Here is a 17,588-nt window from a genome sequence, read left to right as displayed (position 1 = left end):
AGCCGAGATCACGGAGGACAGCTGGGTAGCATGCAATCCGAGAAATCCATACTCACCTCGGGAGAGGGAAAGCTCCAAGCCTCGATGTCGGGTGTAGCTTCCGTATCATCACTCTTCTCATCCTGCAATTATTCCCGTAGAAGTTAGCAAGGTCCACCAGGCTCAGAAGTATCGGAAGTATACTAACAACTTCGACAACACCGTCTTTGGCTTCCCTATCTTGAAGAACGCTCTGGGACGTCATGTAAGTATCGGGTGGCTGGGCCAATTTTTCGTGTCTCGGATGTTGGCTACAGTCAAGGTGGTGGAACCTCGCTGAGGCTGTCCTACTAGGAGTCCGATCGAATCGTAAGCGGAGTTCAAACTCGTGAATAATGCAGTTAACCTCCGATAAAAACATTAGCGCTTATCGGATAAGTAATGCTCGCCCACTTGGATTTCAGATGACATACATATATTTGTATGTTCAGAACTACTTCGAAGCCCTAGTATACGTAGCCCTCAACTCCGTCAGCTTCGTGTTTATAGAGTCCAATCCCGTACACCAAATAAACTCTGCCCCTTGAACAGTGTCCATCGCGTTAGGGTACGCCGCTTGCACAGAAGACCAAGCGTACTCGACGGCAGAGATGAGCTCCTCGGATACTAGCTCAAGACCTCCCGGCGCCGAGCATAAAGCCACAAGCGGATCGATGATGTCCATATTGAGGTAGTGCGACGCGATATGAGGGAAGGTCATAGCGCCGACAGTATCTCCCGACACCGCGAGGCAGCCCTTGTGTAGCCCTTGCCACTCCAAGTCGCGCAGCCATCGGACCAGGTCAAAGAGTCTCTCACGACCCCAATGGAGCAGTACAGCTGTCTGAGACGGAGTCAGCTGAGAGCGTGCGGAGACGACCTCGCGGACGCAATGCAGGAGAACGAATATGGCTGCTGTGTAATCCTGCAGCGCTTTCGAACCCTTGAGGGTCCCATGATGCCAGAACGCCCTCAACCAATATTTTCACTGTGATGCCCGCGGTCAGCGTTCATTGAAGCGAGGTCGTGAAACTGGTGACCGCGTACCATGACACAGCGTATCATAAGTATGGCGTGCCTCTTGACGGTCGTAAACACGGCGCACCACCCAACAAGCGTCGGAGCCGTATACACCCTTATGTGACAGATCCTCTACTGAGAGCTGGCAGAGGGTCCTGCACGCGAGCTCGGCAAACCATTCAGTCGGCTCCTTTCCTAAGCCGTAGTATCGGTAGATCTTATTAATGTCATCGAGCCATGCCTTGGTACGCTTGTCCGTCCTGGTAAGTGTGTGTCGTAGGCCGTAGCATGATATACGTGGTAGAGCCGTAGGATCGTCCAGCAGTCGCTGTTGAATCCCCCAGTCACCCCACTCGCCCTCCATGAAGTTGCAGATATCGGCGAAACACTTCGACACCTGATCTGGAGGCAGGTCGCTGAACACCACAGGCATATCAGATATGAACTTCGTATCGGTGGTCGTGGAGTATGCCGTGGTGAGTATGGCACGGTCGAGGGCGCCGACCTGTTGATGGATGTCGTTCTGGTCACGACCGCGCCAAGTGGATAACCAGCGGTCATTGTAGGCGAACTGACGAAGGAAGCTAGCTTTGGGGCCTCCACACCTCAAATTAATGTACCATTTGTCGATCACTTGGCAGACATCTCGAAGGCCCTTCATAGTAATGTTGCGTACGCGCCTGAGGATGAAGTAGATCGCGAAGGAAGCGGGAGAGCGGTATGAACAGTCGCTCCTGAATACGGGCAGTATGGTGACGGTGATGAAGAAAGCGAAGAGGAGGCCGATCAGTGAAGACGTGATTGCAGCCACGGTGGCGTGCAAGGTCCAGAGTAGGACGATAAGACCGCCAAGGAAGAGGATAGAGGCGAGCTGCAGCATGATCGGAAGAACGACGACAATGGTGCCGACGCGCCACCGCAGCAGTCCGTTCAGCCGGAATTGTCGAAGCCGTGCACTCTCCCGTGAACTTCCCCCGACAGTTGCCTCGTAGATCCACTGCTTGACGAATAGCGCCAAAAGCGCAGATCCGAGGCTGAAGACGAGGCTGGAGAACCATAGCGAATTGAGCCATATCGCAGACGAGGAAGCACGAAAAGGCGCATGGGTGGCACTGGCTGACTGTTCCACTTGGGTGACGTTCACGAACGGAGGGGAGATCGTGAAGCTATTTAGTTGCGTGGAAATATGCTTGAGTACGGCAATGGTCGCATCCGTGGGATCAGGTTGTAGAAGCTTGTAGGACTCCACGACGAATGCGGTCATCACAGCTGAGGAAACGCCAGCCTATGCATGATCGATGTGAGAACCGATGCACACCTGCAGTCGACTCAGACATATTGTGACTCACGTAGACGAGGAGCGTGTCCATCTCTTCCTTCCATCGGACAAGAAGCTGATCGTAGTACGCCTTGACCGCATTGGAGGCCTCTGTCCATACTCTCTCTTTCTCTTCAGTAGTAAACTCTTGCGACAACTCTTGGCGTATCTCCTACGGTACCAACAGTAACGATGAGTTGATAGCGAACTGAAACATCCAAAAGTACTCACCTCTGCAGTCGGAAAATGCCATGCAGTATCGTCAAGTGGGCCCGAGGACGCGATGGCTTGCGCGTCCAACCCCATCTAGCACCCACCGTCCATTGCTCGTCAGTTCAAGTTGGTTATCGCATTCGCAAGAGGGTATGATGTCCACGGGGATCAGACAACTGTCCTGGTGATCGCAAATTGGTCCGCCGTAAGTGGCTCGTCGGTCCTGTCTGTACGGCACCTTTGTCAGTCCACTACAGCGTCAATGTCCTGTGGCGGGGAGGATTCTGCCAGCGCTATATGGCGCTTCGGTCTGTCTGTTATCGCTCAACTGTCCACAGTTTGAAGAATCTAAAGATTCACTGCATGGATTCCCTTCAGAATTTCTGAGACAGTTCCCAGAAACCCCTAGATACAGCGAAAAATAATCAGCTGGTGACCCATGGCGTTGAACATTCTCCATGTTCCTGCTAACTTCAAGTGCCCGCATAGCACGCACAGCGGCACTACGTGCATCGGCAAGGTCGGGAGAGAGCCGAGGCTAGCCGAGAGGGTCTGATTGCTTGAACCATGGTGTGCCTTCCGGCAGAATCAGCCGGAATCCGGCGGAAGCAGGCGTCAATCACAAGTAACAAAGTTTCTTATGTGCATCTTATCCCTGATAACTATCGGAGACGCTCGCTCTCTTTGCCTCTCCATGGTCGTCCTTCTGCAGGGACCCACTGTATGCTTCAGCGGTTCATGCATTCAATTAATTCCTTCTTTCAAGTAATATATGATATTATTACAGCTGGTCGCCACAAGCTGCTCACTTCATTGAAGTGCTTGAACCACTTAAGTGCTACGAAGAACCACTTAAGTGCTACGAAGAACCACTTAAGTGTTACGAAGAACCGCTTAAGTGTTACAAAGAACCGCTTCCGCTTTGCGAAGAACCACTTCAGCTTTTCAAAGAATCACTTCATTTGTTGTCTGTTGCATCGGCGTGAACCATCTCACTTGAATGCTGGACCACTTGTAGCAGATAATAATCTGAGCCTGAATGGTAATATAATCTGAGCTTGAATGGTAATAAGGGGGGAGTGAATAAATTAACAAGTATAAGTAAATGAAACAATAAGTAAATAAGAAATAAGCCTTCAGCATAGGAAGCTCTAGAAAGTAGAACCACTTAAGCGGAAATGAGATCACCTGAAAAACAAGCAACCAATTAAGTGGTTTGGAATAGAGAGACATCACTGCTTCAGCGGAAAGGTGCAACCACTTCAAGGATTGCCTGAAGCGGTCCAGCTAGAAGAATAACCACTTAAGTGGTTGCGCGGTTTCACAATGTTTGTTTGGTGCTCGGGGATAGACGAGATTGACTCGCGTCTTACAGAGTTGTACACAGTTCAACGCCTCGGTTCCTCAGACGGCTTAGTTGTGTAGCACAGTAATCTCTGCAGTTTGCCGTCCGTCTCTGGATTGTGTATGACATACGATATTTTGTTTCTCTAAAGTGGTTTAGCTGGCGTGTGCGGACTCGGAGAAGTCACGACGAAGATACGATAAGTCTTCTGGGCGCGGCCCCAAGAGATGCTCGAACCCAACCAGTGGCGAGTGCAAAGCCTTCAGTAAACCAGCTTGTCGTGGTCCTTCGGAACACGCACGTCTAAGAAAACGAGTCCCTTCAATGAAACCGAATTTTGACGGAAAGGGCTTGCCCCGAACCTTGGACAGCCGCATAAAATGCAGCGAACTTCCGAGACACGCAAACTAGGCCCACGCCACCCCATACTGAAATGTCATTCGAGGGCGTTCTTTAAAAATAGGGAGGCCAACGACAGCATTACCAACGGGTGTTGTCCAAGTGAGATTGCTGTCATCGCTAAAAACATGTTGTCGTTCTTCGGGGGACCAGACAACCGACACATCTGCAGTGACAGTACTGTGCTGATACGCCCTCACCACTCTTGTAAAGCACCATCAGGTCCCGTCCAGACGGCGTTCCGCCAGGCCTTCTCATCGGCGTACTTTGCGGCCATCTCTCTGACCAGGTCTTCGTTGATTTCAATACCCAGCCCAGGCCCTACGTTCCGAAACATCGGTGAGTGCTCCACTCAGACGAGACAAGCGGTAGTACAGCCACACCTGTAAGTGCCGGGACGTAGCCATTCTTGATCTCGAAGACAAGCGGGTCAACGAGGTACGTGAGTAAATCTGCGCCTTCGTTGTAATGCATCTATCCACGAGAGGTCACCTCAGGAGCTCGACCCAGATGCTGGAACACGATACGAACCTGCAAGCTCATCTCCTGTATGAAGACTGAAAGACATGAGCTCCCGCCGTCCTACACGATGGCATGCAGACGGGAGAAACTCACAATTGGGTGCGGTCAGGTCGACCTGCATGCACGCTGCGAGCGCGATTGGGCCCAGGGGACAGTGCGGCGCGAACGAGACATCATACGTCTCCGTGTACGACGCAAGCCGGTGCAGTTCGCTAATCCCGCCGCAATGCGCGACCTACAGCATGACCACCCGATGTCGTCAGTCCACAGCCTAGTCTCGACCACACATGAAGGCAGAAAGAGGTACGAACATCCGGTTGCGCGATGTCGATAGCGCGGCGCTCCAGGTACGGACGGAAGTCGTAGCGCGAGAAGAGCCGTTCCCCCAGCGCGATGGGCGTCGAGACCATCCTAGAGAGGTCCGCGATCTCTTCGGGCTGCGTAGGCAGCAGAGGCTCTGTCAGGGACCCTCAGTGCATCAGTCCAAGTGGCAAGCATCACTACTGCGCAGCGAATGCGAAGGCAAACCTGCGCACCTTCGATGAACATCGGCTGCAGCGGCTCCAACATTCTCGCAAGCTGCTTCGCCATGCCCTTGTGCACCCGCCCATGGAAGTCGATGCCGACGTCGACCCCGGTCGCCTTCACCTCCTTCACGCGTGCGACCGTGTCCTGCAGCAGCGCCGGGGAGTCGATCCAGTCCAGGCCGTCCGTTCCATTCATCTTGACGGCAGTGAAGCCCTGCGCGCGGCGCGCCGCCGCCCCATCTGCGACGTCGGCGGGCTTGTCGCCTCCGATCCAGCCGTACACCTTGACGCGGTCGCGCACTTTGCCGCCGAGGAGCTGCCAGATTGGCACCCCAAGCCGCTTGCCTTTGATGTCCCAGAGGGCGATGTCAAGTCCGGAGAGTGCGGACTGGGGGGTTGGTCAGTCAAGCGTGCCCGAGCAATCATCATAGCTTCCCATCGCCGCACAAGGGCCTTTGGTGAAGAACTTCTCGTATCATGATCCATGTATGTTACAGCACCACAGCACTGCAGAGACGGCAACATGCAAGAGACCACAGGCGTCACTTACCATCAGGACGGGCCCGCCCCGGTAAAAACGGGACCGATATGCATGCTGCCAGATGTTCTGGATCTGGTCCGCGTCCCAGCCGATGAAGCGTTCTGCGAGGTCTTGGTACGCGCCTTCGATCGCCTCCGTGTGGCCCTCTAGAGTGCCTTCGCCCCATCCGACGACGCCTTGTTCGCTTTCTACACGAACGAAGACCCATCGTGGAGGAAGGCGGAATACCTATATTGTGACAGGACGTTAACCAGAGATCACTAGGAAGAACTCTCGTCAGTCACGCACTTCGATCTTGGCGATCTTGTCTGGGCTGGGGGTAGGCATTGTATCGTTGAATGGAGGACCGTTCTACCCTGGATGGACGATCGTAGAAACTTTGAAACGTTGGGTAAGTGCTGCAAGCTTCTTACGAGACTGGGCACAGAAGCGGTCAGCTGAACGGAATTTGATGAAGTCGGGCCGCTGACCGGGGAAGTGACGACAACGGCGCATGTCGGCGAGGATATGACGGATATCCGACATATATGTATGTGCAAAACAGTAGAAGCAGCTGGAATGGGATGGGTCATATGATACAACATGTACAAGCCGTCAGAAGTATGAAGTGAGAGTCCGCGGAGTGAGGGTCGAGAAGCGCTTGATGACCGGTCCGTCCCGCCCACAACATATCTCTCGGAACAAATGACGATGGGAATAAACAGAAGAGAGCCGTGCAAGAAAGGCCATGAAGCTGCATGTATGCATACGAACATGCTCATACTTCAGGACCGGATAGAGTCATACGGGGGAGGACGCCTGCGAGTTGGTGCGTGCGAGGGTTCGCCCAGTACATCTTGAAAGTGCGTGCCGTCGGACTGTCGGGGCCGGAAGAATTGCATGCGGCCTCCCATGCCTTCCGCACCCAAGCTTTGGCATTGGCGAAGTCGGAAACCTGATCGCGTCCAGCTCTCAGCATCAACCCCTCAAGTACGACGTAACCCTCTGCGACTCACCAGTACGCAGAACTGAAACGCATCGAAACAGAACGACGCCTCGTAATGAACGAGCTGCTCCTCTTGAAGAAGTCTGAGCGCAAGCTTTACCTGGATGAATAGGAGGATCGTCAGGCCGAGGTGCATGTGGTGTAAAGGTCGCCAGGCACGAACCTTCCTCATGCCCAGCGTGGGCTCTTTGCCACATTGCCCAATCTCTTCGAACAACCTCCGGACCGCAGCCCTCTTCCGATCGCTCTCCAGACACTCCTCCCCCTCCAGCATACACGCCTCGCAGGTGCATACGAAACCCAACGCCTCCTCAATCTCCGTCAGACGCTCCACGCGCGCCTTAAGGATGTCGATGCCGACGTAGCTCATGACGAGCTCCTCGTCCTGCTCGATGTCACAAAGGGCGCGAATTCGCATTTCCTGCATCTCTGCATCCCACCAGCGACAGACGTTAGGTCGACAGGAGTGGTTGAGCCGGGATGCGTGCAGGAAGACGCCCTCTCTAGAGCCGCATGGATCAACCTTCCATCCGCTTTCTTCCTTTCCGCTCCCAGCCCCACTGCCACAGGGTAACGCATTCGTCTCGAATATCCCAAGGGCTGGCAGGAGGGCAGGGTGCCCTTTGCGGGGAGCCTTGAATGCATTCCAGAGTGCGAAGAAGTCGCGCTGCTCTTCACGAGTACGCTGCGACAACGCAGACATTACGGTGGAGTTCGTGCGCTTCGAGGGAAGGGTGAAGAGCGGGGCCTCGGAGAGAATCAATGCGCCCCTGGAGATCATGCGCGTCGCGAAGAGCCCAACGCCGCCCGTGCGAGGAGATGGGGATACCTGGAATGCAGGGGCGGAGTCCTCAGCAGAGGACGTCGATGATGGTTCGCGTCCAGGGCTCGGTTCGCTTGAGGGGGTGCTCGGCGCCGGGGGCGAGTCTGCCTCGTCGTCCTCGGCTTCCTCGTCTACCATCGGTTCGAGTGTTGGCGTGTGCGAGATGTACAGAGAAGAGCGTGAGTACCGGTGACTCGTCCCCCTGGGACTGGGGGCGGGTCGGAGAGGACGAGGGTGTGCGCCGGTTGCCATCTCAGCAGTACGAGAAATCAACGGGCTCAGAGGTGAGGCAGAGAGCGGTTGCAGACAGACAGAGCGAGAAGAGGGTGAAAGCCGGGGACTTTGCAGGGAACGACCGATAGCGGAGGGCCAAGAGCATGCGAGCCGGTGCACGGACAGAGTACAGGGAAGGACGGAGGACGTGCATCACACTTGGTTTACTTGGGCTGAACCCTATCTTGTGGCTTCGGGTGTCGACCTTTATGAGAGGCATGAGGCCCGAGGCCTTGGACGTGGGAGTCTCGCTGCGATGGTACTGTGGCGCGCCGTTGCGTCCCGCCGTTCAGTCTCCAGTCTGGCCGGCCACAGAGCGGTCGAGAAATCGGTCAATGAGCCGGTAACATCACCTGGAACTGTGCTCACCTCGATATGTAACTGTTCTCCCGGTTGCAACAGATCTTCCGGACTGTAGCAACGCTCGGAAGCGGTCAACGTTCAATTACCAGGGGCTTCGATGAACACGCAGGGTGTCACTGTCAAGCGTGCCGGATGCTGAGGGTGACGGCGATGCACGGTGCTTCACTAACCCTGCAACATCCGGGGTGGTCGGGATGAACAAGGTCAGGAAGGAAGACGAGTGCACGATAATTATGCACGTCGAGGCTTGTGGTCAAGACCCACTGGGTCACCGTCGGCAGCTGACCTCGGCGTCATGATGGTCCTCCGCCAGTCGCCGGTGCAGACTCAGAGTGGGTCGATGGCTCTATATGCGCGTTTCCTGGCATGGTTGCGTACAATTGGTCTTGTAAGTTCAGGGAGAAGGAATAGCGACTGGACGCAGAGCACGAGTGAGGTTGAGGTCCAGGACCAAGAGGATGTCGACGGCACGGGGCGCGACCCGGATGACGAGCAGCAGCCTATGGGCGTCTCCGCGTTTGTCTGACCTGCACCACCACCTGTCGTCGTCGAGCCCGTCCCCGACAGCATCACACCATGGCGGACGCAGGTAAATATCATCTGCGCATTGCGTGTGCGATGTCTGAGATGCGTTTTCAGGATTCTTCAAGGGCACTTCCGCCGACCAGGATCGACGGTTTTCGGACAAGGAATTGAAGCTCCTCAAAACGATGAAGTTTCCTCCCGAGTTCGACAAGAAGGTGCGTAGGCGTGGTTTCAGTGGCTGTATGCGCGTCGCAGTGTCTCATCGCGTCGTAGGTCGACATGCGGAAAGTGAACTTGTCCGTTATACGACCCTGGATTGTCAAGAAAGTGGTAGAACTGGTCGGCTTCGAGGACGAAGTGGTGGTCGAGTATGCGATGGGTTTGCTAGAAGACGATTCACAGCCGGTGCGTCGCCCGTCATACTACGTTCGTGCTGCGTTGTAGACTGACAAGAGGGGCGCAGACACCCGACCCCCGCAAAATGCAAATCAACCTCACGGGATTCCTCACAGCAAACACACCCGCATTTATGTCTGCCCTCTGGAATTTGTTACTCGAAGCACAAGAATCCCCGGCCGGTGTTCCACGTACGTTCGTCGAAGAAAAGAAAGAAGAGATGCGCCAGGCGAGAGCAGGGGACTCACGCGCCTTTGAGGAGCGCGACCGACGAGCTCGCTTGGATGAGATACGCGCAAGTGAGCGTGAGCCGCGTGGCGGAGGGCGTGGCAGAGGACGCGGCCGAGGACGAGGTGGCAGTCGTTTCGATGACGATCGTGGTGACAGACCCAGGGATAGCGGCTGGGGTGCGAGAGGAGGGGTGAGTGCAAGTCGTTCGTTCTGATAATCGATGTTGACTCCTGCGCAGCGATTCGGTGGCCCTCCCCGCTCTCCACCACCCCGTTCACCACCGCCGCGCAGACGCCGCTCCCCCTCGCCGCGCAGCTCTCGCTCTCGCTCTCGTACCCCTCGCAGGTTCCGCTCGCCCCCACGTGGTGGCCGACCCCTCTCTCGCACCCCGCCACGGCGTTCCCCTCCTCCTCGCCGCAGAGGTTCGCCTCCTCCACGTCGCTCTCCTTCGCGGTCTCGCTCATCCCCTAATCGTCGTCGCCCTCGCTCTCCATCCATCTCCCCCGCACCGTCACGCGACCGACGTGTACGGGAGTCCCGTAGTCCTCCTCCCCGCAGACGACGCATGAGTACACGTTCTCGCTCCCGTAGTCGCAGCCCGCCGCCTTTCAGGGGCGGTTATGGTCGCAGAAGGAGTCCGAGCAGGAGTCGTTCACCACCGCCCAGGCGCCGCCCGAGTATCAGCATGGACAGGGATCGCAGTCCTCCACCTCCACCTCGACGCCGGAGCCCGCCCAGGCGCAAGGGTCGAACGCCCAGCCGGGACAGCAGCAGAAGCCACACCATGGATACCGCCAGTGAGCGCCCTGGTGGTTCTGGTTCACGCAACGCGGAGAAGATGGATGTGGATGGCCAAGGCAATGGCGGTGAGCTCAAGATCAGAGGTCAAGCTGATGCTGAACGTCGCAAGGAGCAGATGGACGTTGACCAGGACACGGTATGTACCAACGATACGTACGAATCTACGCGCCCTTCTCACCCACCTTGACTTCGTAGGAGGACCGCACTGAACTGGAGAGGCGCGAGAGCGAGCTGAAGGAGAAGGCGTTGCGCAACAAGGTCGTGCGCACCCGCAAAAGCAGTGCCACCACCCCCAACGCGAGCAGCAGCAACGACAATTGAACAGTGACCAGTAACCTCTACTTTCTGTCTCTTCTCTTCTACAACACGTATGCTTACCGCCTCCTTTCGTGGACTGTAATAGACCCGTCGTCTTGTCCGTTCGTCTTCGTCCAGGTCCTGCATATCCGTATGTCTGATGACATCCATATACGTATCGCCGTGCATGTACATGCTATTCTTGCTCCTATTGACTGCGTTCTCCTGTGCCAGAATTACAGCGTACTATTATTGGAACGCATATCGCGGGCACTCGATAAATATTCAATCCTCCCTCGCCGCCGTTGTCTCAGCTGGTCGAATAGCCGAGCGGCTCCTCCACACCGCCTTTCGGTGCGTCCTCGGTCATTGTCCGGATAGCTGACCACAACCTCTATGAAGTCATCGCTGCTACCTGCCCTGTGCGGAACATCGCGGCGGATCAGCTCGGTCGCGTGTGATCTGCTGCTCCACAGTCTAATTCTCCTGAATTCTACCTACACCATGCGAACCCTGCGGCAGGCCAGGCAGAAGCGCAGGTTGTCGCTCTTCGGTGTGCGTCATGCGCTGCTGTAGGTCGGGTTCGGCCTTTAGACATGCGATATATTGGGGTACCCCGGGTTCTTCGTGTGCGAACTACGTCCGAGCTTTAGGAATGATAGCAGCGCCCGCACTATCAAACGGCGGGTGGTCTGCACGAGGGTATATAGTCGAATGGTTGAAGTCGCCCAGGGACCCCCAGTGCCCAGTACTCGGTGTCACACCTTCTACCACTCACCTATCAAATCGCAGAGATGTTGGTGAAGTTTGCAGTTGCCGCCTCGCTCGTCGCGTCCGCCGCGGCACACGCTACCTTCCAGGAACTGTGGATCAACGGCGTTGACCAGGGTTCATCCTGCGTGCGGCTGCCGGCGAGCAACAGCCCCGTCACTAGTGTCTCAACCTCGGTATGCCTCCCATTGTATAGTGCCTTCGTCCGTCGGTATGTTGACGGCAAAACAGGACATCGCGTGCAACGCCAATGCGGCGAGCAGCCAGGGCGTGTGCGAGGTCATGCGTGCGTATTACTTCCTCGTCGTGCCACTTCACTTGGAGCTGATGAGGGCGTATGCACTGTAGCTGGGGACGAGGTTACTGTCGAGATGCACCAGCAGCCTGGCGACCGGTCCTGCGCCAACGAAGCCATCGGCGGCGCGCACTACGGTCCCATCAACGTACGTTCTTCGTTCGCTAACTGTCTATATGACTTCATGTTGAGGTTCGATGTCGCGATAGGTCTACATGGCGAAGGTCTCCGATGCGACGACTGCTGTTGGCTCCTCTGCGGCTTGGTTCAAGGTCTCCGAGATGGGTCTCCCTTCCAGCAACCCTGACTACTGGGCTACCGGTACGCGTACCACCTTCCTTCAATTATTGTGACGAGGCTGACTTGTCGGATGTCTCTCTCAGAGGTTCTGAACGTATGTTACTGTCGCTATGTGTTGCCCGTCTCGCCAGGTTGATCGAACGTTCTGTAGGACAACTGCGGTCACTACACTTTCACGGTCCCCTCGGATATCGCACCCGGCAACTATCTTATCCGCGCCGAGGTCATCGGTCAGTCTCCCTATGCACTCGAAATGCGAATGTAGCTAACTTTCGAGACAGCCCTCCACGTCGCGAGCCAGCCTGGTGGCGCTCAGTACGTTCCTTTTCTTACTGGGCCTCGTGGTCCTCTGACGGTTACCTCTTTCAGGTTCTACATGTCTTGCTTCCAGATCAACGTGAGTCGAGAACGGCCATCTTTCCGGCTGGAGCCGAGCTGATTCATGTCTTGCAGGTTGGCGGTTCTGGTTCCGCTAACCCCCCGACGGTCAGCTTCCCCGGCGCGTACAGCGCCTCCGACCCCGTAAGACTTGCCATGTTCTGCTTATACGGGACTTTCCTCTGACCACTCTTGCCTTCGCAGGGAATCCTCATTAACATCTACGAGCAACTCAACTCGTACGAGAGTAAGTTGTCTTTCCCATAGTCGGAATGGGGTCGAGGTCTGACACCAGTATACCCAGTACCCGGACCGTCGCCCTACGCCACGTCCTCGCCGACGGTTGCGACGACCCCGTACCCGACCACTGCGACGTGGAACACCGCCCTGCAGCCCTCGACTGTCCCGACTGTTGTTCCGACCGCGGGCACGAAGGGAATCGGCAAGGCTTGAGCTTGAGCGGAAGTGGAGGATGAGTACTAGTGAGGTGGTGAAAATTTGGTACGTCGAGACGAAATGAGTAGTAGCTTTATCCATAAATAGCCTCAATGCATATGCTTCAGTCCACCAGCTTCGATAAGAGTGAGCGCAGGCACGGTGGTCAGATCGTATATTTTTACAATGCGGTCACGCTTGCGCGGGCGCAGCAACTTTGTGTGTTGGTCCAGGAGGTTGACACGCATACGAGGAGCAGACTCACAGCACGTTAGGAATCGTTATACGCCATCAGTCGCGTCGGACTCAAAGCTCGAACAGGCCATGTTTGGAGACTGCTGCATCGCGGTGGAGCTGATGTATAGGTTGATCTCATGCAGTTCATATGTGTACAAGTTCCGCCTGAGTGCCATAAGGACACAGGCTATTAGGCTTAGGTCGTACTACCTAACTTGATGAGAATGCGCAAAAAAATGAACCGTGAGTGAACTGGTCTTGATCTACCTCGGAACTGGTACTACGGCTATTCAACTGTAGTACTTGTCTTAGCAGTTTTCTTCATCTCTATCTCTGCGACGATCCTCTCCGTTTCCTCTTCGCTGAACAGCGATTCTAACGCCCCCTCGCCGCGGAACCCCATAAAATCCAGCCAAAATGCACACTTCTGTGCGAGCTCGAATAACAACCAACGGTGCATCTTGAAGTGCGGAGGGGTGGACCTGTACGTATGCGGGAGAAATCTGGAGTGTTCGATCTGGAGGCTGACGCAGAGCGTGAGGTCGGCGGACTGGGCGGTCCGCGAGTCGACGACGTCAAGGAGGCGTCGGATGAGGTCGTATGAATCAAGCGTAGTGTCCACTTGCTTGGGCCACCGAATCAGGAGGGTGCATTGGTGCGGAGGGAGGAAGCGACCGTAGATCCCCGCCGCAAGTACGTCTAGCATGGTGTGAACGACCGAGAGTGTCGGCGTGTCCAGGCTAAGTGTGTGGAGGGACGTGAATGTCGCAAGGAACCTCTCCCATGTGGGAGGAGGGATGTCACGGGAACAGTCAATAACCTCGAAGTATCGTAATGGCGCATCGGGGAAGACGTCGCACAAGATGTCGAGTGCGGTGACGCCCAAGTTCCTACTAGTTGCTGAGGAGATGAGGACCAACTTGAAACGGCGAACACCGCAACGGCAAATTTTGGAACCAGGGTTGTCGGTCAACGTTATCGTCTGCGACCCTGATGTTAGGTGGAGTCGGTTGAGAGTAGATATGAGATCGGCGGCGATGGGTAAGAGCAATTTCTCGACGAAACGTCCGAAGTCAGCGTCTTCCGGGACACAGGTCCTGATGCAGAGCTCGGCCAAGGCGGGGCAACTAACGTGTTGCAATATTCCTACTATGAACGAGGGAGGACCGTGCACCTTAACAATCCGCAGACGTGAGAGAGAGGTCGTTTGCAGTGGTATGCGCGCCGGATAATCCCGAACAGATTCACTATAGAACCGATTGCGTATGTCGGAGAGTTGAAGGATTTCGAGGTCCGGCGCGTTCCGAAGGATGATGAGAATATCATCCACTGAGACAGGGCGCGCAACTTCGTGCGACATATCTCGGATCTCGAGCTGGTGTAGAGACCTCCAGAGGGAAGGCGTTTGTGGGAGTCGGATATGGCCGATGGCGAGCCTTCGAATCCGTGGGTGAAGTTCTCCCGTCAGGCCTAGGTTGAATTGCCCGTCAACGACATGTTCATCGTTGCCAGCAGACCGCGGAAAGATCACGACTTCCTCTAGAGCGGGGAGGGGACAGGAGAAGAGGGGCTGGATCAGCCGCAACATGTCGCAGTGCTCAGTCCCATCGAAGCGCTGATCGAATTTCATGGCTTGCTGGATGGTCGTACAATGACTGATTGACCTTATACGACCGGCTTCCAGGAGTAACATCGGTATAGCGCCAGGGTTCGAGGACGAAGTCGGGGTGAAGAAGACGTCTATATGAGATGAGCGTGATCTCGCGAGCCGAAACTGAAGAGCATCCGGGTTGGCCGTTACAAGGACGAAACGCCATAGTCGAGGGGTATGGAGACCGACGTTACGCCAGCGCTGACAGACCAGCATGAGTTTGGCCCATCTCATGCTGGGCAGCAGCCGGGTACTGCCAGGATAGTAATAGGCCGAAAAGGGACCATCTTCCGCATGAATCATGGAGAAAATGCACGACATGAGCTCGACGGGAAGTGAATGGATTTTGGGGACGCTGATGCTCTCAGGTACTGTCAAGGAGGTGCATGGTAGGTCCGGGACTGCCGCGAGTGTCCCAGGGGGCGGACTACTGACGCGTATTGAGAAGATTATTGTAAATTGCACGGCATAAGCAACAAGACGAGCATGACGCACAGCGACTTCGAAGCTTCCAGCGTTTGGATTGTCGTATCCGAGTCTGTGTCTCGTACGGGTCAGCAGATGAACCCCAGACACTAACTCAGAGGCTCACAAGAGGAAGAATTGATCTCAGACATACCGACCACGGCTGAAAGCGACATTGACGACCAACATAGGGCGAGGAGTGCGAGCAGGACAAGGGGGGAAGGTGGCGGAGGGTAGGCAAGGGTGCGTTGGCTGACAGTCTAACAGACTGGGCGCTTGAATGAACTTATCAAAACCACAAGCGGATTGCTTACAGTACCTGTACTTACCGGACTTTTCCCCCCAACAATGGATTAATGAGCTTTTTAATCGACATGAATCCAGCTGCAAGGTCTCTCGCAAACCTGTGCCTGCTTAAGCCGTCGCAATACATGTTGAGGGTAACCGGATTAGATGACGATAAAGAAATAGTACATAAATAATACAACAGTGGATGAATACAGAACAAATCGGACTCTAAACCTCCTGGCTGTCCTTCTTGCCCTTTTGTGTCTTGGAAGGGAGAAGCTGGAGAACGATGCTCAGCTCCAGTAACAACAGCGCACCCAGTACATGAACGTACCTCAGGGTTGATGTAAGGTACGACACCTCCTTGCGAGATGACGACGTCGCCGAGGAGCTTGTTCAACCTAATGGGAACAAATGAGTCCTCTTGTTCGCATCGAGTAGGGGAGACACTGAGTAGTACTCACTCCTCGTCGTTCCGGATGGCGAGCTGCAAGTGACGGGGGACAATACGCTGCTTCTTGTTATCGCGCGCTGCGTTGCCCGCGAGCTCGAGGATCTCGGCAGCAAGGTATTCAAGAACGGCCGCGAGGTAGACTGCGCGCACACCGGAGTTCAGAGACTTACTGAGAAGGCTTGAGCTGGGTGACTCACCAGGTGCACCGGCACCGACACGCTGCGCGTAGTTGCCCTTCTTGAGCAGACGATGGACACGACCGACGGGGAACTGGAGACCCGCCTTCGCCGAGCGCGACTGGGACTTGGAGGAGGCTTCGCCGGAAGCCTTGCCAGACTTAGACTTGCCACTGCCCTTGCCAGACATGTTTATAGTGTGTGTTGGTGGTGGTGGTAAGAGTTAAAGGCGGGAGAGAAGGGGTTTGAGGGCGGGTGCGACTTGGGCAGAATGGGGGGCTCATGGTGGAAGAGACAGAGGTTTATATACAAGCGCGCTGTGGCGCGCGCGCGCACTATCGCGAGCCTCACGTGACGGTATTGATGGCGTTCAACAAAATAAGGTTCAGCGCGTCGACGCGTCGCGCCAAACAAGGACAACGCGTCTGTATATATACCGCGTATCGCCTGTCCTCGCCTCCCCCATCTCCCCACCCTTACGCCCACCCCGCCAAAGCCGCCGCGCTTCGCAGCTCTCCCGCTCAACTACCTCTATCACCACATCATCATCAGCAATGGCCCCCAAGCCCGCGTCCACTGCCGGAAAGGCTCCCGCATCCACCGCCTCGAAGGCGCCTGCGAAGACAACCTCTGAGGGCGGCTCTAAGGGCGCGAAGAAGACTGCCAAGGCTGCCTCTGGCGGCGCTGGTGGCGACGGCGAGAAGAAGAAGCGTAGGAAGGGTCGCAAGGAAACTTACTCCTCTTACATCTACAAGGGTGCGTGCACGTTATTGCTACTTGGCATGGCTCGGTGGACTTTTGAGCTAACGGGAACTTCGCACTCAGTGCTCAAGCAGGTGCACCCTGACACTGGTATCTCCAACAAGGCAATGGCCATCCTCAACTCTTTCGTCAACGACATCTTCGAGCGCATCGCGACGGAGGCTTCCAGTGAGTTGAACTTACTCGAGAGGTTGCGGAAGGATGTTGACCGACCTTGTGCCGCGCAGAGCTCGCATCCTACTCCAAGAAGTCGACGATCTCTTCACGCGAGATCCAGACTGCCGTCCGTCTCATCCTCCCTGGTGAGCTCGCAAAGCACGCTATCTCAGAAGGCACCAAGTCTGTAACAAAAGTAAGTCGTCCTGTCCTAGCTGCTATTAACCGGCCGCTGACCATAGTGTACAGTTCTCGAGCGCGGGTGCCAAGTAGACTTCGGGTTGTGGTTCTTATTGTTGTATTCTATCCTTGTACTTCCTATTTATCCTACATACCAGTCTAGTCTCCAACTCCTCGGTGTGTTTCGTGTGCCCCACATAGCTTGAAGACAGCAGTCCACACCCGCGAACCGGAGGCCTCCCGGGTTATGCAGCTTCCAATGCATTTCCGACACCAATGTCTGGATGCCCGACACCAGGTACCATCCCCGCTGTTGCATATCTTTTGGTCGTCCGGCGAATACTGTCTCCCGAGCTGGCCACGTCTGGACTGTCTTGCGGCGTAGATGGCGATCGAGCGAGACAGAAGCCGGGCAATTTTGACATGTTACAGCGACAAGGAAG

General features: G+C 55.5%; 10 protein-coding genes across 10 annotated transcripts; 4 read left to right on the top strand and 6 right to left on the bottom strand.

The window, feature by feature from the left end:
* Window positions 1-1,738: 1,738 nt before the first annotated feature.
* L226DRAFT_436646 (uncharacterized protein) lies at window positions 1,739-2,432 on the bottom strand (the record flags this gene model as incomplete). The annotated part of the gene is made up of 2 exons (XM_067674764.1): window positions 1,739-2,323; window positions 2,388-2,432. Coding segments are annotated over 2 exons (630 nt in total), but the record flags the coding sequence as incomplete, so codon positions are not given.
* A 1,895-nt stretch (window positions 2,433-4,327) lies between these two features.
* Window positions 4,328-6,475, bottom strand: L226DRAFT_535574 (enolase C-terminal domain-like protein). Its single transcript, XM_067680938.1, has 9 exons — window positions 6,374-6,475; window positions 6,192-6,320; window positions 5,913-6,131; window positions 5,372-5,750; window positions 5,147-5,292; window positions 4,929-5,070; window positions 4,845-4,870; window positions 4,697-4,787; window positions 4,328-4,634 (listed from the first exon to the last, which is right to left on the bottom strand). The coding sequence occupies exons 2-9, from the start codon at window positions 6,228-6,230 to the stop codon at window positions 4,510-4,512; spliced, it is 1,167 nt and encodes a 388-aa protein (XP_067534672.1). The 5' UTR covers window positions 6,231-6,320; window positions 6,374-6,475; the 3' UTR covers window positions 4,328-4,509.
* On the bottom strand, window positions 6,210-6,454 carry L226DRAFT_535575 (uncharacterized protein). The gene has a single exon (XM_067680939.1). It carries the CDS (start codon window positions 6,426-6,428, stop codon window positions 6,255-6,257), a length of 174 nt encoding a protein of 57 aa, XP_067534673.1. The 5' UTR covers window positions 6,429-6,454; the 3' UTR covers window positions 6,210-6,254.
* Window positions 6,446-8,290, bottom strand: L226DRAFT_82253 (SET domain-containing protein). Its single transcript, XM_067687267.1, has 3 exons — window positions 7,052-8,290; window positions 6,899-6,988; window positions 6,446-6,837 (listed from the first exon to the last, which is right to left on the bottom strand). Exons 1-3 carry the CDS (start codon window positions 7,961-7,963, stop codon window positions 6,661-6,663), a joined length of 1,179 nt encoding a protein of 392 aa, XP_067534671.1. The 5' UTR covers window positions 7,964-8,290; the 3' UTR covers window positions 6,446-6,660.
* Window positions 8,291-8,982: 692 nt separating this feature from the next.
* Window positions 8,983-9,713, top strand: L226DRAFT_464070 (PWI domain-containing protein; the record flags this gene model as incomplete). Its single annotated transcript, XM_067675836.1, has 3 exons — window positions 8,983-9,087; window positions 9,146-9,277; window positions 9,336-9,713. Coding segments are annotated over 3 exons (615 nt in total), but the record flags the coding sequence as incomplete, so codon positions are not given.
* A 570-nt stretch (window positions 9,714-10,283) lies between these two features.
* L226DRAFT_571566 (uncharacterized protein) lies at window positions 10,284-10,621 on the top strand (the record flags this gene model as incomplete). Its single annotated transcript, XM_067684570.1, has 2 exons — window positions 10,284-10,436; window positions 10,496-10,621. The coding sequence occupies 2 exons, from the start codon at window positions 10,284-10,286 to the stop codon at window positions 10,619-10,621; spliced, it is 279 nt and encodes a 92-aa protein (XP_067534669.1).
* A 770-nt stretch (window positions 10,622-11,391) lies between these two features.
* On the top strand, window positions 11,392-12,794 carry L226DRAFT_464193 (glycoside hydrolase family 61 protein; the record flags this gene model as incomplete). The annotated part of the gene is made up of 11 exons (XM_067675843.1): window positions 11,392-11,544; window positions 11,600-11,654; window positions 11,717-11,811; window positions 11,873-11,984; window positions 12,047-12,057; window positions 12,115-12,193; window positions 12,245-12,278; window positions 12,333-12,360; window positions 12,417-12,485; window positions 12,546-12,588; window positions 12,646-12,794. 11 exons carry the CDS (start codon window positions 11,392-11,394, stop codon window positions 12,792-12,794), a joined length of 828 nt encoding a protein of 275 aa, XP_067534668.1.
* Window positions 12,795-13,215: 421 nt separating this feature from the next.
* Window positions 13,216-15,341, bottom strand: L226DRAFT_613506 (uncharacterized protein). The gene is made up of 3 exons (XM_067686516.1): window positions 15,257-15,341; window positions 15,160-15,202; window positions 13,216-15,094 (listed from the first exon to the last, which is right to left on the bottom strand). The coding sequence occupies exons 1-3, from the start codon at window positions 15,303-15,305 to the stop codon at window positions 13,300-13,302; spliced, it is 1,887 nt and encodes a 628-aa protein (XP_067534667.1). The 5' UTR covers window positions 15,306-15,341; the 3' UTR covers window positions 13,216-13,299.
* Window positions 15,342-15,509: 168 nt separating this feature from the next.
* Window positions 15,510-16,291, bottom strand: L226DRAFT_509212 (histone-fold-containing protein). Its single transcript, XM_067678208.1, has 4 exons — window positions 16,069-16,291; window positions 15,882-16,011; window positions 15,752-15,818; window positions 15,510-15,696 (listed from the first exon to the last, which is right to left on the bottom strand). Exons 1-4 carry the CDS (start codon window positions 16,235-16,237, stop codon window positions 15,646-15,648), a joined length of 417 nt encoding a protein of 138 aa, XP_067534666.1. The 5' UTR covers window positions 16,238-16,291; the 3' UTR covers window positions 15,510-15,645.
* A 224-nt stretch (window positions 16,292-16,515) lies between these two features.
* On the top strand, window positions 16,516-17,380 carry L226DRAFT_535570 (histone-fold-containing protein). The gene is made up of 4 exons (XM_067680937.1): window positions 16,516-16,803; window positions 16,873-16,977; window positions 17,037-17,161; window positions 17,215-17,380. Exons 1-4 carry the CDS (start codon window positions 16,602-16,604, stop codon window positions 17,236-17,238), a joined length of 456 nt encoding a protein of 151 aa, XP_067534665.1. The 5' UTR covers window positions 16,516-16,601; the 3' UTR covers window positions 17,239-17,380.
* The last annotated feature ends 208 nt before the right edge of the window (window positions 17,381-17,588 follow it).

This window comes from Lentinus tigrinus (genome assembly GCF_003813185.1).
Source record: "Lentinus tigrinus ALCF2SS1-7 unplaced genomic scaffold L226scaffold_14, whole genome shotgun sequence".
In the NCBI taxonomy this organism is placed as follows: domain Eukaryota; kingdom Fungi; phylum Basidiomycota; class Agaricomycetes; order Polyporales; family Polyporaceae; genus Lentinus; species Lentinus tigrinus.
This window is presented reverse-complemented; position numbering and strand designations above follow the sequence as displayed.

Coding starts and splice junctions, on each gene's coding strand:
- L226DRAFT_82253 (XM_067687267.1), bottom strand. CDS start 7,963: ATGGCAACCGGCGCACACCCTCGTCCTCTCCGACCCGCCCCCAGTCCC. Junction 6,989..7,051: donor CCACGCTGGGCATGAGGAAG/GTTCGTGCCTGG, acceptor CTATTCATCCAG/GTAAAGCTTGCGCTCAGACT. Junction 6,838..6,898: donor CGTTTCAGTTCTGCGTACTG/GTGAGTCGCAGA, acceptor GGACGCGATCAG/GTTTCCGACTTCGCCAATGC.
- L226DRAFT_535575 (XM_067680939.1), bottom strand. CDS start 6,428: ATGTCGGATATCCGTCATATCCTCGCCGACATGCGCCGTTGTCGTCAC.
- L226DRAFT_613506 (XM_067686516.1), bottom strand. CDS start 15,305: ATGTCGCTTTCAGCCGTGGTCGGTATGTCTGAGATCAATTCTTCCTCT. Junction 15,203..15,256: donor TGAGATCAATTCTTCCTCTT/GTGAGCCTCTGA, acceptor TACGAGACACAG/ACTCGGATACGACAATCCAA. Junction 15,095..15,159: donor CTGGAAGCTTCGAAGTCGCT/GTGCGTCATGCT, acceptor AATACGCGTCAG/TAGTCCGCCCCCTGGGACAC.
- L226DRAFT_535570 (XM_067680937.1), top strand. CDS start 16,602: ATGGCCCCCAAGCCCGCGTCCACTGCCGGAAAGGCTCCCGCATCCACC. Junction 16,804..16,872: donor CTCCTCTTACATCTACAAGG/GTGCGTGCACGT, acceptor CTTCGCACTCAG/TGCTCAAGCAGGTGCACCCT. Junction 16,978..17,036: donor CATCGCGACGGAGGCTTCCA/GTGAGTTGAACT, acceptor TGTGCCGCGCAG/AGCTCGCATCCTACTCCAAG.
- L226DRAFT_535574 (XM_067680938.1), bottom strand. CDS start 6,230: ATGCCTACCCCCAGCCCAGACAAGATCGCCAAGATCGAA. Junction 5,293..5,371: donor GCAGCCGATGTTCATCGAAG/GTGCGCAGGTTT, acceptor GGTCCCTGACAG/AGCCTCTGCTGCCTACGCAG. Junction 4,871..4,928: donor CGACCTGACCGCACCCAATT/GTGAGTTTCTCC, acceptor CATGTCTTTCAG/TCTTCATACAGGAGATGAGC.
- L226DRAFT_509212 (XM_067678208.1), bottom strand. CDS start 16,237: ATGTCTGGCAAGGGCAGTGGCAAGTCTAAGTCTGGCAAGGCTTCCGGC. Junction 15,819..15,881: donor GCCATCCGGAACGACGAGGA/GTGAGTACTACT, acceptor TGTTCCCATTAG/GTTGAACAAGCTCCTCGGCG. Junction 15,697..15,751: donor TACCTTACATCAACCCTGAG/GTACGTTCATGT, acceptor ATCGTTCTCCAG/CTTCTCCCTTCCAAGACACA.